This window comes from Nipponia nippon, unplaced genomic scaffold (genome assembly GCF_047370975.1).
Source record: "Nipponia nippon isolate SJK-2023a ecotype South Korea unplaced genomic scaffold, ASM4737097v1 scaffold_18, whole genome shotgun sequence".
NCBI lineage: Eukaryota > Metazoa > Chordata > Aves > Pelecaniformes > Threskiornithidae > Nipponia > Nipponia nippon.
Genome location: NW_028262334.1, coordinates 8524722 through 8541805, shown reverse-complemented (window position 1 = coordinate 8541805; position 17084 = coordinate 8524722). Strand labels below are relative to the sequence as shown.

At 44.4% G+C, this 17084-nt stretch overlaps 1 protein-coding gene across 17 annotated transcripts in view; it reads right to left on the bottom strand.

The window, feature by feature from the left end:
• The window catches only part of FBRSL1 (fibrosin like 1), a 551682-nt gene that overhangs the window by 280553 nt on the left and 254045 nt on the right, over positions 1 to 17084 (bottom strand). For 15 of the 17 annotated variants that reach the window (XM_087754449.1, XM_087754457.1, XM_087754465.1 and 12 more), the window contains exon 4: positions 15610 to 15645. The exons of the other annotated variants lie outside the window; for them this stretch is intronic. In XM_087754449.1, coding sequence (XP_087610575.1) covers positions 15610 to 15645 — 36 coding nt within the window. The remainder of the gene's footprint in view (positions 1 to 15609; positions 15646 to 17084) is intronic. 17 annotated transcript variants of the gene reach the window in all.

Genomic DNA, 17084 nt, shown 5'->3' with positions numbered 1-17084 from the left:
ATCCTGCCAACTCAACAGCTCAGCGGCCATCACTCAACTCAGGAGCTCAACAGAAACACTTCCCAAAATCCCTGGGTTGGTGTGCTGTTCCTTTCTTCCCCCAAGATGCTTTAAAACCTACCGAGTTTAGGGATGAGGCAGGGCCTGACAGGCTATGCTGCCCACAATACTCGCGCTCTCTGCGCCAACCACAGCGAAGCCCATCAGCAATGCAGAGACTAATTGGCAGCTTGTGCTAACATCCTTCAGATAAAATGATTAACTTTACATCGATCGTTGCCCATTATACAAATAAAGTCACTGAAATAAAACACTGCTGCAGAATCAATTTCTTTTGGTTTTGATAATGAATGCCTTGGCTTTTATTTCCCACATAAATGCCTATTTTTTTCCATATATTTATCAAGAGACCATCATACCACAGCAACGTGAGAAGCTTGTGTGTTCGTCTTGGTTAGTGTTTACTAAGGCTTTCCATATGGTGCCCCTCATCCTGCAGACCTAGCCCAGCTCCCCAGGCCTGCTGCCCTCCTGCTTAGGTCCTCGGTCTCTGTTCCAGTGTCTGATGAAGAAAATAACACAGAGATTTTAAGAAGAAACATTGAGAAGAAAGAAGGAAAGAAACAAAGGCCTTTCTTCTAGGGAACTACTGTCATTTCCTTGAAATATTAAGCAATTCTTACCCTACCATCTCACAAAGCACCAGGTACAGTGTTTATGAAAACAGCCCCTTTAATTCCCTCCCTTCCAATGCTCTAAATAGGATCCATAAATAGGATTCATATCATGAAGCTGGTTCTGGCACGCCTGAAGAAGTTCTACTTGTTAAGAAAAATATTTGAAGAATGATATACTGGGAGAAACATCATTGTTTGTTTGTTCTGAAATGCAAATATGCAAATAAGGAGACAATACGTTTTAAACAATAATAGAAGTCTTAAATAGCTGCCCAAAAATAATGCAGCCAAGCTTGAGAAAAAGATGTAGATATGGAAGTCATAATTATCTAGCAGTAGGACTAGTCCAAAGAGATTGGTTGGAAACAGAAAAAGAAAGAAAACAAGGAAAGTGATAAACACATGAGACTGCAGCATTTGGTTTCAGAGTGGGCCAGGTGGCTTCCTTGGCACTTTGGCAGCAGAGAATATTTCAGACTCTCAGCACATTCTGAAGGCAGAGAAGCTGCCTGCCCCAGCCCCAGCCTGCTGGGTTGTCACAGGTTCGGAGATCACGCTCGCCATCCAGTAAAAGCAGCTGTACTTTCCCCGCTAATGGCCAGATTTAGATGCAATTGCAGAGATCTTCATACTACCACGCTTCTCTGCCAATCTGAGCAATAACTAATGCTACTGCAGGCTACAGGTTAATCTAAATTAGGCATCTGATACTCCAGTTCTTCTAGTCATCACACAACTTCCAGGTGGGTGAGACTTCCGAGCCGGGACATGCCTCTGGTCGGACCGAGCAGTGGCGAGGTCTTTGAGAGTGTCACCAGGACACCAGAGACTAGGGCACAAGGGAGATGCCATCAGGCATTTGGTTCTGCAGCTTCACGGTAGCACGTTCTGCTGCCATTGGAGCCGATGACTCCTAGCCCTGACTAATGCCAGTGCTACATTGCTTTGCCCTTCGAGTTTCAGCTTACACTCCACACAACCCCGTCCCTCGGAGCCCACTCTGGGTCGCAGGCTGTCCCAGACCAGCAGACGATTTTCGATATGGCCAGTCCCTGTTGCTTCTAGGTGATACAAACGGGAAAAGTCACTGACCTGATACTATCCAAGACAAAGGGCTGGGAAGAAGAAGGGGAAAGAAAAAAAAGTTCTACATATAAAATTGTTCAGTTTATGGGTAGTGCTTTAGGAATGTAATATTTTCTTCTAGTCCCTTCAGGTGCTCTCCATCCCCATCCTCCAAACAGGCACGTCATAGCGCAGGAATGATCTTCACCAGGTCTGACATCTAGGAAGGGCAGCAGTTAGCCACCTCCTCAGTGTTCTGCACAACAATTAGTAGGAGCTTCATCGCTATAAATCAAAGATGCGGCCTTGCCTTGGATAAGATTTCACAGGAACTCTTAAAAGGGATGCCTTAAATACATTTCTCAGGAAAAACAGCGTAACAACAACAAAACCTGCAAAAAAATAAAACACAAGAAACGAGCCACACACACGCACACGCAAGCTTCCAGACATTTAATTACAAAATATATGCGTATGACAGACATCAACAAGCCTACAGGAAGATTCCTGCTTCAGTATTCAATGCAGCCTCAATAAATATTTCAAGGTTTCAAATGGATGCTTTGCAATAGCATAGTTTCCATTTGCACAAGTGCCAGAAGGAAGAATTCAACACAGGCTTAAAGCAAAACCAGAGTATTTTCCTGTAAAACTTTAATTGGGAAACTGACACTATATAATCTGTACATCATTGCCTCCGAGCTGTTGTTAAAAAATTAAAGCTGTATCAAAAGAACTGCTTTGTTAAATTAACACGTTATGCATACCAGACATAATCTGCACCAGGAAAGGAAATAGCTTTGAGTCAAAAATGCACTGATTGTTATGGCTGTCATTGACAGAGGCTGAGCCAAGCAAGGCAAGCAGACAAAAGCATCTTACATGCCTCCTGTACAGACACATGCCCTTCCAAACACGTAGGCTTTATTTCCAAATCTGAAGAAAACCAACAGACAAGCAGGATTTCATCACGGTGATCGTTACAGCTACAAATCACGCCTCAGATTGTGTGAATTCAGTATGAAGTTTTGACGACGCGCAGGTACGGGGCGAGGCTGTGCTGCCGCAGCCCTGCCGCCCAGCCTACCTTTGCTTTTATTCCAAGGCCGGCAGCGAGGAAGGGGTTAGGAGCATGATGGCCCCGATGGGTGCGAGGGCTCTGGACCAGCCCTGGGGGCCTCTCCCGGATGGGTGTAAGACGTCCCAGCCCCTTGCTCCAGCGGGAGGCACTGCCTGCCCCACGCTTGCTCAGCAGCACCCGCAGGACGTCAGCCGCTGCCAGGACCAGCACCTGCAGCACGGGGAGCTGGGCTGCGGCTGGGGGACAGAAGCTGAGGGGCCTGGTTTGAGGAGAGGGATGGCCAGACAGGGACATGGGACGAGCAGCACAGACCTCCTTATACTCTAGGCACAAGACACAAAAATGAGGTGGATGTTCTGTTCAGAGCTACCTTACCTATTTCACCTATACTATTAAATAGTAGTAGAACTCAGTAGAACACTCTCCACCTCTTCGTCTCAATGTACAAAGGAGACGAGCTCCACTACCCCATTTTAAGGCTAGAGACACTCAGGCACTGAGGCTCAGAGCAACCTGCCCACGGCCTCTTTGAAAGTACTAATTTAAAACCTCATTTGCTCAAGGTTTCTCTCTGAAACTTGTCCGTTCTAATCCTGAGGTTTGCCCAGCAAATATATGACAAAAACAAACCAAGTGCCCTAAGTGTTCCCAAGGATATGACCACCTTCTCTGTTTTAACCTTTGCAAGCCCGTGTCACAGCCACTATCATTTTGGCTTCAGATTAGTCTGGGCTCATCAAACAGGCTATGCCTTGGAAAGTGACTCATCACTTCGCATGCACAAACTCCTGAGAGTGTGACAGCCTCAAAGAGGCCGAGTCTTCTAAAAATACAGAGCACGCTCCCTTGGAAAAGGCTGGTTCCTCTCATATGTTTCAAGTTGTTCTCCTCCGAATTTGAAGTGCAAAAGCAATTTTGGAAGATCTGAACTATAACGCTTCCTCAATAAGATTTTACAGCTTTGCACGCGACGGTCTGTTAGCTTCGTTCCGTGCACCCAGAGTCTAAGGCACTGCTGTGGTCCGCAGTGGTGAAGACGGCTTAACAGTTCTGAGGCTTTTAAGATAAGCAAAATTTCCCTTGACGTTGTAAACTCTTCAGGTGGTTAGAGACAACAGTTTCTGCTTTTTGATGTCTTCTCAGAAAAGAGCTCACATAATTTTATCAGTCTCTGGGGTGACCATCAGATAACCAAGCTATTCCTGTCTGAACCACTCAATGCATCTCCACCTTCCTGTCACTGGCAATCCACAAGACAACCAGAGGACTCGAGCTAACCACACGGCTCACAACTTAACTGATTAAGTAGGTGGGAACTGATGCCAGCTCAGCTCAAAGTGTCTTTCTCTGCTAACCAGAAGCTGGCCACAAGCTGTAGAGGGGAATGACCACAGATAACACACTGATACCGAAACCGTTTGGTGAAGTTGCAGCTTCCTGTTCGACGGCTCTCACAATCTCTTCGAAATGAATCTTCAGCAGGAAACTGGCCGCAGTTAAATAAGCTGCCGAGGTCGACACGTGGCGTGTGTTACTGACTCCTGTTTTCAAGGGACCATTTATAACTCTCTCCTGCCCTCTTCCCTGGCTCTCTAGAAATGAACCGAATTAGGGCTCTTCAGAGAACAGAGTCCTTAGGGGGAGGGGAAGATGCTCAGAAGAAGTCTGTGACCACCCTCCACCAGTTACAACTGATGCCTGCCAGTTACGCAGTGCTTAGAGGCCTCGGGCATCTTCACTGTGATACCCTAATCTTCATGCTTCAAGCTCTTTTTCTCTTAAGCCAGTGTGCTACTCGGCCTAGATGCTATTAAGCAGCTTTGGAAGAGCAACATGAATACAGTGGGGAAAATGTTTTCTTCGAACTGGAAGAGGAGGTTTGATCGAACTTTGATCGCGAGCCTTACAATCATGCTTGTGTCAACACCTGCTTGTATTTTGCTACAAAGAATGCTTACAGAGAAAGGCCTTTTAAACGAGCGATTTTGAAAACAAATTTTGAATCTTTGGTTCATTACAAGTATCCCATTACGTTTAACTTCTCAGCTGTTGCTGCCCAGAGTGCGAAGGTCCTAGTCCTCACCTAGTGAAGGCAGGAAGAAATTTCCCCCACTGACACCACTTGGTGCCCTTAACTAGGTGGCAGAAAGAAGGGCGGGTGGCTCTGGTCACACAATGCGACATCACTTCTGGAGTTCCGATAGCTGTCACAATGACCTGATGATACATGGAAACCAGTTCACCAAGAATAATTTTAAAGAAAAGTAGTATTAAACCATATTCTGTGATTGAAGGTAGGGTGAAATCCCACGGACAACAGTTATGTTTTTACTTGCTCACCTCTAGCTATTTATAGAGCGTATGTGATACCGGGCAAAATAAAGCAGTTAACCACTGCAGCTGACGGCAGAGTTTCATCCGTCTTTTAAAACAGATATATGCTTGACCGATCTCAATGTAATGGCTTTGTCCTTTGGTAATTACCAACTGATCTGAGTATGATGTTGCTTAAGGTAAAAGCTCACGCTATGCAGTCTAATACCATGCTTCATCTACAGCACCCTAATTGCTACAACATGTCCAAAAATCGTCCTGCTTTGATTAGCTGATTTCAAGGGTAGCACGAACCATCCCAACATCTAGTACGACCGTGTCCAGAAAACCTGAGAACCACACACAATAGCTTCTGAATCAAACCCAAAGCTGCTTTTTGCTTACAGATAGCAAAGTCCCAATCTGAAAAACTGAACTGAGGTTTGCAAACACCCAGCATCTACACAGTCCTAACATGTTTCTCAAAGACCGCCAATGCCAGGAGGGCTTTCTGGAGAACACATGTGGTGAATTAATCAGACAAGAAAATTCCTCAGGATACTACAGATCTAGGCTGTAAGTGTTAAGGCACACAAAGTCTTATCCATCATATAGCACAGAGATGAAATGCAGACAGTAAAGGTATGAATCAGGCTACATTCCTGTAGAAACCGCTGCAGACGTGTCCACAATGATCTAACCGTATGCCAATTTTCCATCATTCTGGTTGCAAAACTCTGAATATTCACAACCAGTAGCAAAGTAATGCATCTGGAAAGAATCTATAAATAAAGCAGTTAATTCCATTAAAATCTAGATCTGATACCATTTGAGCGTGTAACTCAGCGGCACGGGGTAAGGACCACTAGTGCTTGCTGGATTTTGTATTATTTTTTGAGACACAGACTAACGCCATAATCAAAAGCAATTTTGAGCTCAAAACTGACCTCAAGGTTACAAGACTATGGCAGGCTGTTCCCTTTCATTGGAAGTACATTGTACAGCCAAGATGTTAGCACATACACACCGGATGGACCACAGGGCTAATTAAAAAGCAGCTTTGGTGGTTGTACCTGTTCCAAGAGCAGGTTAGTAAACCATACTTTAAAAAAACTAATGAAACCAAAGCTGCTACAGAAGCAGACAATTCCCACAAAAACAAAGCAGAGCTCAGAGCGATGAACAGTTGTTTCAGTCAGCCTCAATGCCTTTGAGTTCCTGACCTGTGATGAGCTGAAAAATGAGAGAACAGCTACAATCACTTGAAAACTAAGCTGAAACATTGGGTATTCTGAACTGAAAGTTAAAAATTTCTCCATGAAATTAGTCTCATTGATCAAAGGGTTTTATAACAAGACTTATAATGACCAACTTTTGGGTACAGCAACGCCTGAATTTCAGAATTACACCACTGCCTCCCTAAAGCCGCTTAATAAAACAAAGAGCTAAGGAAAAAGCAGAGTACTTGGCCTTACCAGTTGCCAAATGGTATCGCAAAGGTCTCCCACCCCTGCGTGACTCGTATCTCACACAAAGGTACGCACAACGGATCCATTTGCATTTCTGCCCTTGCCCTGCATTCCCTGACTTTCTAGAATTGCAGTTGGTCCTTTTGCATCATGTAAGGAGGAGTCTCTTACAGTTTCTTTTATTTATTTGCTATAAAAAGAAGAAAGGACACCTTCCCAAAACATTACCAGCCAGTCACAGCGACCGGGGCTGGAGTCGACCACAAGGAACTGTGACACTGAAACGCTAAGGCGGCGGGAAGTGAAAACACTGACCCTGTGGGAGAAACACTTCCAACGGCTGACCAGGGTTTCCATCTGAATGCCTCTCTTCCAGCAAAGCAAGCGCGGCAGATGAGAAAGCCAGTCTCTTCAGCAACGATCTGACTCTCGCAGCAGGAGCTTAACCATTCCTAAGAGGCAGCCCAGGAATCCCGGGCTCCTCCCTGGACCACCTTCTTACAGAAATAAGCATGGTGCCGCTTCTCTGTTCTCTCACCCCTCGGGGATGGAGGAGTGCTGCCTTTCCACTGCAGACGCAACTACAGGCCCCAGTATATTTACATTTTAGCAGCCAGCTGCATCGCAGCCAGGCTGACACATGAAGCAAGAAAGAGAGAAACCTCAGCCTACAGCAGACTTCCCCCCCATTTGCAGTTTTTGCAGCAGAGCCACCACACCTTCAGCATGTAACCAAACCCTTTTTTGGTGTCAGGTCTGACTTAGGATTGCATCTGTTGTTTTGTTAAATTAAAGTTAAATCTTTGTCTTCTGTTGGGACGGGGAAGAAATAGAAGATCTCTCTCTAGCCTTTAATAACATATCCCAGTTAAAAAAAACCAAAAAGATAAGGAAAAAATGCAAGTGATGATTGAGTGAAGACCACCAACCTACAGGAAACCTCCCTTACACGCTGGATGCGCAGTGACTAGTTTTATCACCAACCCAAATAACTTACCCTCTCTAGACCAGTTTATTTCCTTGCAGTTTAACACAGGGAAAGCCATTCTGGGACTGATAAGCCATCGGTCCCTGAGCATAACTACAGCAGGGTATTCCACTGAGCTGCACGATTGAATATGTGAAATTTTATAATGCTGTAAGATGGCAGACTGTGTTCTCTAATGCCAATAGCACCCACAAAGCTGATGCACCCGATCTCTTTTCCTTGTTCTCTCTTGTTCACCTGCTACGAAGGCCAACAAAACATGTTGTTTGTCTTTTACTTCTACAATAGCTTTCTGAGTTAGCGGCACTGTTATTTCCTCTGCTGCTCCCCTTACACTCCGTGGTTTTGGGGCAGGTTTCTGCAAGGGCATATTGAGAGATGAGACAAAACAAGTGAGCGTGAACCCCGGTCCCCCCCCCCCCCCCCGTGAATCTCCTCTGAGGAATCTACCGCAGCATCCAGTGCCACAAACTGGTGCGCTCCCGCAGCCCTCAGAAATGGGCTCTTTTAACCCCTTCTCCAGGTATAAAGCCCTAGCACCGCCAGTTCTCGCTGCACAAGACTATTAGAGAATTAAAGGAAAATCAAAAGCAAACCCCCCAAGAAGCCCCACACTTAACTCCTGTTCACTGTGCTCATCAGGTAAGTAGCCCTGATTCTAATCAACCATCTGTTTTAATCATCTTTTTGTTGGTTTTGGTATGGGAAAGGAAAGGAAATAAAGTTAAAACAAGGCAATGGATTGTAAGGAAAGACAGCCATGAGAGCAAATAACAACGTGAAAACAGCTGAGACAGACAAGCAAATACCTTGCCCTGTTACACAAAGAAAGCTACAGCATACATGACACAACTGCCGCAGGACAGCCTTAATCAAAAAGGCCCAGAAATAAAGACCAGATATTCTCAAAATCCTTTGCCTTTCCTCTTCAGCAGGATGTAATCCTTTCCAGGCTGGTGAATTCAAGACGGATTTAGGACAACTCTTCATTTTAGCATGCAAGACCAGTGACAGCGAGGTTATCCTACCCCAAAAGCCAAGGAGCACTGGGAATTTCGGGGGATGTGTCTGTTTAACAATAGTGCCTTTCTAGTCAGATTAGAGATCTGTTCCCCACTACCGCCCCAAGCTGAGCTGAGGGCAGTGGCAGAGGAGATTAAAAATGTGGGCAAAAATCACACAGAAGTCATATGCCCCGTCCCTCAAGGGGCTCGCCAGGGCTCGTGGTGTCAGCTGGCTGCACCTCCCCTGCAGCTGGGGGTTTATGGAAATCAGCATCATCCCATCCCGCTCCGGCCGCAGGGACAAAGGGGCACCGCTGCCGGTACAGCTGTGCCGGGAGCCTCCTTAGCAGCCCCTCTGCCAAGGCCACTGGTTCAGGCAGAGTGAAATTCTGCCAGAGAAGGCCCTTTGTGCTTACTTATGGCTGTGGAGATGAGGGAAAATTTATGGGACTTTTCATCCTAATTAAAAGCAGAGGTCATCTAAGAAGAAACAGACTTTCAGAAAAGGGAACTTCTAAAGGAAAACTTGTTGTAAGGAAGTTCATGGACTTCAGTATTCGTAAAGCTGAAGTATGTAGTTTACTTATGTTTGTACTTCTGCTTATGCTTTTCATGGGACATTTCAAAAACCCTCAAGAGCTCCCACGGATCTGGAATAATATACGCACTAATTACTGAATAGCATTGGAGCTCATGGCTTACGGGACAGCCGCCGGAGTCAAGGGGCCAGCTCCTCGGCTGGCTTACAGCAACCTGGCTCCATCCCACGCGGCACTCAGAGCAAACACTCTTTATTTATTCAGTGAACTCAGCTTGTCCAGGTGAATTCGAACATGGGGATAGTTCTTCTAAAGTGAGGCTATTTAGAAACACGTGAAAAGAAAACCAGCAGAAGTTAAATGCTTTGGATTGACACCCACCACTATATTCCTGGCTCTCTAAAATGCCTGCTGTCTTAGAGGGAGAACTCCTTTCAAAATTCTTTATGTTTCTCTTATATATTATTATTTTTCTATTTTTTTTAATCCTTTCTGCTGTCATTGCTCTAACAGGCCACATCACTATTATAGTCCCCTTTTCTCTTTCTAACGGAGTATCTGTCTTCAAAGAAGACAGAGTATTGCTCCACCTGAAGGGGACCTATCTGCCATTATTTTTCTTGTCCAGAAGAAAAAGACAATTATAGTCCCTCTTTTATACTTGGCATCATGGCAAAACGAGATTGATACTGATTTTAGAATTATTACTCCCCTATTCATAAATCTTGTCCAGAAAGTCTTGCTCATGTTGCCAGCCCACAGGCACACTATTGCAGGAAATACATATTAAATTCACTTTTATCATTTAACTTTGGCTCCAGCTCAAGGAGTTTTAGATTCCTAACAAGAGCCCTGTTTCCAATATTGATTTTTGGCAAAGAAAAATGTTAATTTATCAGAGGTCCTAAAATACAATGAATTTTCCAGCCCAACTAAGAAGTGCTAGCCACCTACAGAGGAGAGATTTTTCATTAGTGTATGCCAGATCGGCAGGTGGAGAAACCCCCATTAGTTACAATGCAAGTTTGCCCCTGGTCACCGAGCATGCTTCCACACCCGTGAGCTGAAACACACTCAAGAATTCCCAACCAGAAGTATTATGTGCTTCATAGCAATAATTCTGTTGATCTTTAGGTAGAAATTTATCCTTCTCAGGACATCAGTATCTCCATGGCAATCTCAAAGATGGCGAGGTATATAACCATCACCTGGGGTCTTGGACCATGCTCCATGTAGGAAGTGGTACTGAGTTGAGCTCTGTACAGAAAAGATGCTGTTGAAGGTGCTTTTCCAAGTCTGACAATTTGGTCCCCAGCCTAAGAGCACAAGAGCATCCCTGAAGCACAGAGCGGATCAGGGGAACGCTGCTGGCGTGATCTTCAGCAAGCTTCTGTAACCATTACACTGAAACAGTGAACCCGCCTGTGCACGCACCGAGGATTTCTGGCATGGGAACAGCCTCCTTAGCGGGGACCATCTGTTTCAGGGTTTCACAGAACCGCACTGAGCTGGCACAAAACTAAAACAGGCCACGAAAAGAACTTTACAGGATATACGAGGGTATATAAACCTGCAAAGACTCAGCAGTTCCTAGGCTGGTTATTACCTAGCACTTTGCAGTCGTTCATCTGTCCTCCTTCCCACTGAGCTCCTTGGTCTGGACACTACCTCCATGCTGCAAATCAGGTGAATTACAGCTCAGTACTTGCTGTCCTGGCAAGTGTGCCCACGGGTATGAGCTAAAAAGATCTGAGCAGGGCAGGGTGGTCATGGGCCGCTGTGCTGGGCAACAGCCCACCGTACAGCCACATCAAGTGCACAGCACAGGAGAGGGGTCCTGGAAGGCTGTAAAGATCATCACCAGCAACTGGAAAGCCAGTTCCAAAAATCAACAGTATAATTTGAGAGAAACAGTCAGGAAGGAGCAGACTGGGGTACAGGCAGAGAGTGCAGCAGGGCTCAGGGTGCTCAACGCCTACCCAGTGCTTGCCTGTACCACCTCAGGTTCCAGCTTCATCTGGGTAATGACGTAATCAATCTCAGGCTACGTCACCAAGTAGAAGGAAGGAAGGCTGCAGATAGCACGGAGCTGACTCTGGATGACCCAAGCGTCTCTGCAAGCCTTATGGTGTTTTGCACGTTTTTTCCTATCCATGAGCTGCAGTCTAAGTTATCTGAGACGCTGGTTTCCGGCGCTCAACAAGGAAGATGTAAAATCAACAGAATTTGATGAGCTGCCAGGGATTTGACTAGGCTGCAAAGACTTTGATATTTTACAGAAGCTCAGAATAAAAATCAGCTGCTGCTGTTGCCAAGGGTATGTTACTGTTTTTATTAAAAAAAACCAAACAAAACCCCACAACCTTCCAAGAACAAATAAAAGCAAACAGACATCTTGTCCTCCTGTACTTTTGTTCCAAGGTACACTCAGACAGGTTGGTTCACTGGCTATCCATTTGCCATATGCTTTCAAGTCTCCCACAGTTTAGCCCCTTTCATTTCAGAAGAGGAACAGCTGCACAGATGCTCTATAAATAAACTACATAATTTATTGGAAGAGGTTTTTGTTTATTTTTTTAAGCTACCACATATTCCCAGTTCTATCCTTTTCCGTGCTCTCTACAAAACCGAGTCAAGCTCAACTGTGGCTTGGGTTTGTTTATAGGACGTGCTCAATGTTACAAACAATCGCAACTTTTTAGCTATTAATAACAAACTGTATGTATTGCTCTTATGTTCATTGTAACTACTTTGTAACTATGTTAGGTCCTAAATTGACTTAACTATCAGAAATAGACTTGCAAAATGGTCCACCGGGCAACTTCAGTGATACACAGAAACCTCAACATACAGCTAATTTCTAACTCTGCATATTTTTTAACAAATCAGTGCATTTTCAGGTAGACAGGCCTCTCATCCTGTTACCAAAAAGAAAATCTGTTTTGTCTGCTCAGAGGACAGACAGACCTTTCTGACTAAAATCACTAATCTCATTTTTGTGTGCAGGAAGTGTGACAAATGACTAGAGTAGTTTATCACACGTAGGTAACCATCAAGTCATAAAGGGAATAAGATATTAACCTCCATAAACAAACTGGCATTCTATTTCTCAGCACAGCGGAAGTATACATTTAATAAGATAAGGATATGAAACACATGCTACTGATGAGATAAGGAGCTTGCAGAAACAGTCCACACACAGATAGGTCTCATCCAAGTAAAAGTAAACGCCATTCGAAACTTTATTTTGGGCAATAGATTTTTTAGAAATTTTGCCTGTGATATCTACAGATAGACTGTGAAACTATGTGCCGAGTCACTGTTAATGCTGTTTTTGAGGCTACAGTTTCCAAGTGTAGAAATTACATCTAGGTGCAGCTGAAGTTAACCAGAGGTCATTTGGTAACTGCAACGAGACCAGAATTTCAGAGTTATTTCAAGCACGGTCCTTATTTAGACACTTAATGCTCCATGGGAAGGCTGAAGTCAATGAAGTTGTTGGAATATTCAACGCTCAGGAGTTATTATTTAGACACTTGCCTTCAGTTTTCTTCCTAACTCCAGCTCCAGAGTCTGCACCTTACATACGAGCGGTTTGCTGAGGTTTTCAACATTAGCCTGCTCTCACTGCACAGACAGGCCTGGCTTGCCTTCTCTCTGCGGCCCAGCTGGATGAGATGCACCTTGGATTGGAATTTTCCATACAAGATTACTACTACAGGTTTTAAGTCCTCTTTCTGCAAATGCACGTTTCCTTAAAATGTGCATTTTCTACAAATGTTTCTGAAAGCAAACATCTCTGCAAGGACAGCTGAAGCAACTGAATAGTGAAGCGTGCAGATTTGAAACGAGCTAACTAAAAATGAACACACAAAAAATAGTTTGTGGTATTTAAACAGCTGCTTACGAAACCCAATACAAGAACTTCACCGAGTAACGATACGTATCATCATTGTGCAAGTGACAGTCTTCCACAGAACAAGCCGTGCACCGATATCAGGAGGAGCACTCAATACCAGAACGGTGTCTCCATCGTGCCTCCTGCTAGCACTAGTTCACCTTGCCTGGCAAACAACCTATTTGATGTAAACAGGGGCAGAGCCAAAATACTGACTTAGTGTTTCATATCCACCTGCTTTCATGAGAAAATGAAAACTGTTACAAGATATTATGGACAACCCCTGGTTTGGGGCCAGTCGTCTTGAACCGGTGCTTTGAACATCTCTGCCACCTGGGAGAATCAGCTTCCAGCACAGGTTTGGACCAGTGAGGTCTGGCAGTGTCGGAAGTGATGGTCTCTGCCTTATGCTAAATCAATTTAGAGCAGCATCCGAGTCTTAAGGGAAACGGTCAGCCTCAACAGCTGGTACGTGGTGAGGCAGAAGGCAGTTTAATAGGGAAAATGACAACCCATAAGGAAAAGCAACTCCAGCTCAAACTACTCATGATCTCAAAATACTGCCTTGGCACGCAGAAAGCTCTTACCTCCCTTGAGAAGTTACGGGTTGGCTAAATAAAAGAACCTTGTCCCCACACATGCACAGAGAAGGAGCTAGAAGTTTTCTCAAAATCATTTCTCTGAGAGACAAAAGTAAATTTCTTAAAAGCCAGCAATGGAGGAAAACAGTCCTATGATTTATTGGCCTTGAGACTCTAAAAAGAATTCTTTTTCCATTAAGATTTCGCAACCTATGTTATAGCCAGTGGGAAATTGTTTAATTCCCAAACCATGCCCTCAGTCGTAAAATCTGTGAAGATGATTCATTATTATTTATGTGGTGCCACAGGCATGCATGGCATTTTACAGACAAATAGAAGATACAGCATCTGCCTTTCGGAGCTTAGGTGAATCCAACTGTTTATGTGTTTGGGAAGCAGCGCTCAACTGGTTCTAGAGCAAACATTCCTCATAACTCAGTGAATTAAGTAATGATACTTACCTGGGATGCTGGAAAGATTTAGACAGGAGGATACTTAGGAGACGTGTCATTACTGTCTAAAAATTTGTGACATTATTTCATTAAAACCATAGGACTTTTCAAGTCATATGTTATTTTGTAATGGCTTTATGATTAAAATGTGCTTAGTCTTGTATTATGAATTTCCGACGACGTGTATGACAGCACGCGACAGCGTCGCTATGAAATCAGACCATAAATTCTGCACTGCCTAGCAGTTTTCCTCTGTGCGCACAGCAGTGGGTAGGGGCTCACAGGTTCCATCATACAACTCTAAACATACAACATAAATTACTGGAAGAAAATCATTCATGTGATTATCGCAAAAAAATGTGTACCGGGTCTCCACATCAACTTCCTGAAGTACATAAAATCCACCCTTGTTCTGGTCTATGAAAAGTGAGCAGTTATAGCTCTTGGTTAGAAATGGAGTTTGGGACCATTCACCTAGAAGGCAAAACTTTGTCATGGCAGAGGTCGTGAAAACAGCAATTATCGTCAATAAGTGTCGGCAGGAATTGTTAGCTGGACTGAGACATTCTTGTTCAGGTTTGCATACAGGATTAGCATATGCCTTCATCTACAACCTTTGCACTAGCACTGAGGGTATACGTTACTTGCTGGCTGAACAACTAGGGTATCATAACGGATATCTACACACCATACATTTGTTATGAGAGTCAGATAGAATGCGATTCCAGGAATTGCCATGTTGACACCGCTAAGCCACTCACGCCCTCTCCCATTTCCTTATTAATATACACAATAAGGTCCAGGTGCCTGCCTTTTTGGACAGCTGAGCAGCAAAGGTACCCAAAATAAACAAATAATTATACCACCTCTACATGAAGAAATGTCATTATTGCACATACAAATAAGGCACATGGGAACAGAAATGGTCAATTAAACATCACTGTTACATTGCATACACATGTAGTCGTGCGCTGGCCCTGTAACACCAGCCCCAGAACACTGGTACCTATGGCACTCCTGTGAAGAAAACACCAGCAACACCCTCCGCTGAGAAAAAGGGAGCTTGTTTTGTAACTCGGAGCTTGTACATAAGAGAATATTGACTTTTTTTCTTCACACTGATGAGGGTCACAATTCTTCTTAAAATGGAGTAATTTTGTCTTTGACTCTTGTATTTAATGCACAAATGAAAACCTGTATGGAGGGGAGGAGAGGAGGGAAGCATCTCCCACCAGTGTTGAAAACTCTCCCCACTCATGTCTTTTAATTCTCAGGAGGTGACTATCTAGCTGAAATCCACTATAAAACAACAACAAAAACACTCCTCCCTATAAGTATAAAATTAAATTGAAGACGCCCCCAGACTCTTAATGCGCTCTCACATGTCAGGGCTCTCCCCTGCCAGGTGCACGACAGTCCTGTCCTCTAACCCTATCTTTTATGTTCTGCATTTCTTTCATGTCAGTGGATATGCAATAGGTACTGTAAACCTCTGCAATCAACATCAACAGAAGTGAAAGAATTAGCTGTAAAATGACTTACGGAGTAGCCTCTTCCTGAAAGCGATTGAGCAGAACTCTGTGGGAGGAAACAATATGCCACAGTAAGTAATGCAAGAGATTCTGTGTAATGTAAGATAAGAATCATTTTGCGATTCCCTCCCCCAGCCCAGTATTCCTTAGGGGAAAACTTCACAACCAGAGCGCCTCAAATAATCTTCTGACATTCTGCGTGCTGCCACAGGAGTAACAGCAAAAGAGCATTTCCAGGTGAGGGCTCCGGGGCTATTTCAGACAAGGGTTTCATAAGCTAGAGCAGGGCTTCGACAGCACCTCCCGACTAAGGCAAAAGCTGTCAGCGTGGGGTACGTCTTCAGAGCAGCAGAGTACGCATTTTGAACCGTCCCTCTTCAGTATGTAACGGCAGCTTCCGAGGAACAGCACGCGTGCGTGAGGACGCTCTCCTGAATCAGGGCTGCACATTTTGCCTCACCAGCTCCCGTTTTCAACCAGGTAACCATATATCCCACTTTCCATTCCCCTCTATGAATTCGTGAGCCTCCAGCCTTCATTGCTGCAGCATTACCATAGGACAACTCTATCTGAAACAACAATAGCAGCAAAGCACTAATTTATCATCTCTCAGAGCTTTAATAAGCATTCTGTCCCTTTTGAGTAAGTTAAATTACATTGTTTACTCCTGCTCTTCATTTCAGCTCTTCCTGCTCCTTTCTCTACCACATCCTTACCTCTTTCACACGCTGCCAAATCATTTGGTTCTTTTCCTTTTCATTACACCATCTCCCGTCACTTGGATCCCTTTTCCCTCTCTACGACCCAAGACTGTTGAGCTGCTGTTTTTTGCTGGCAGTGGCTTTATTCAAGCAGCTAAATGAATTCCACCTCTATCTCCAGCTGCTGCTATATGCCTTCTTTTCGGAAATTAAAAAGAAGCCGGGAACAGTGGTGGCATATGACACCACATGACCCAGCAAGTACTCCGCAGGCCGATTTCCAAGTGTGATTTACAATCACGATGCCCTCGCTACGTGATTTTATTAAACAAGATTCAGGGAGTCTTAGCAGTCCCGTTTCCAAGACTGATGTTCTAGTGGGTACCAAAGCCTGAACAAAAATACCGAATTGTTGCAGGCTGATCTTGAGGATTGTTTGTCTTTTTGCAGCAGTGCCAGAAGTTATCGTGTTACTAAATCACCACAACAGCACAATACCCCCAAAGAGATTGATGCAAACTGATGGCGGGCTACTGCAAACACTTGTAATTTTCCACCAGTAAGATAACAGCTCCTTTGCGCTACCAGTTTGCAAACTTTTTGATCAGAAGATACCTAGATAGACGCAGAAACCTTTCCAGACCACTGCACTCAATGGAAGACTCGATTGTCTTGTCGGTCTGCCCACGCACGCTCTGTGCCACTGTCTTGCAACTGCCCTAGACACCAGAGAAGCGATTTGCCAGCCAAGTGCCCGTGAAGGAAAGTTTCCAAAGTGAAGAAG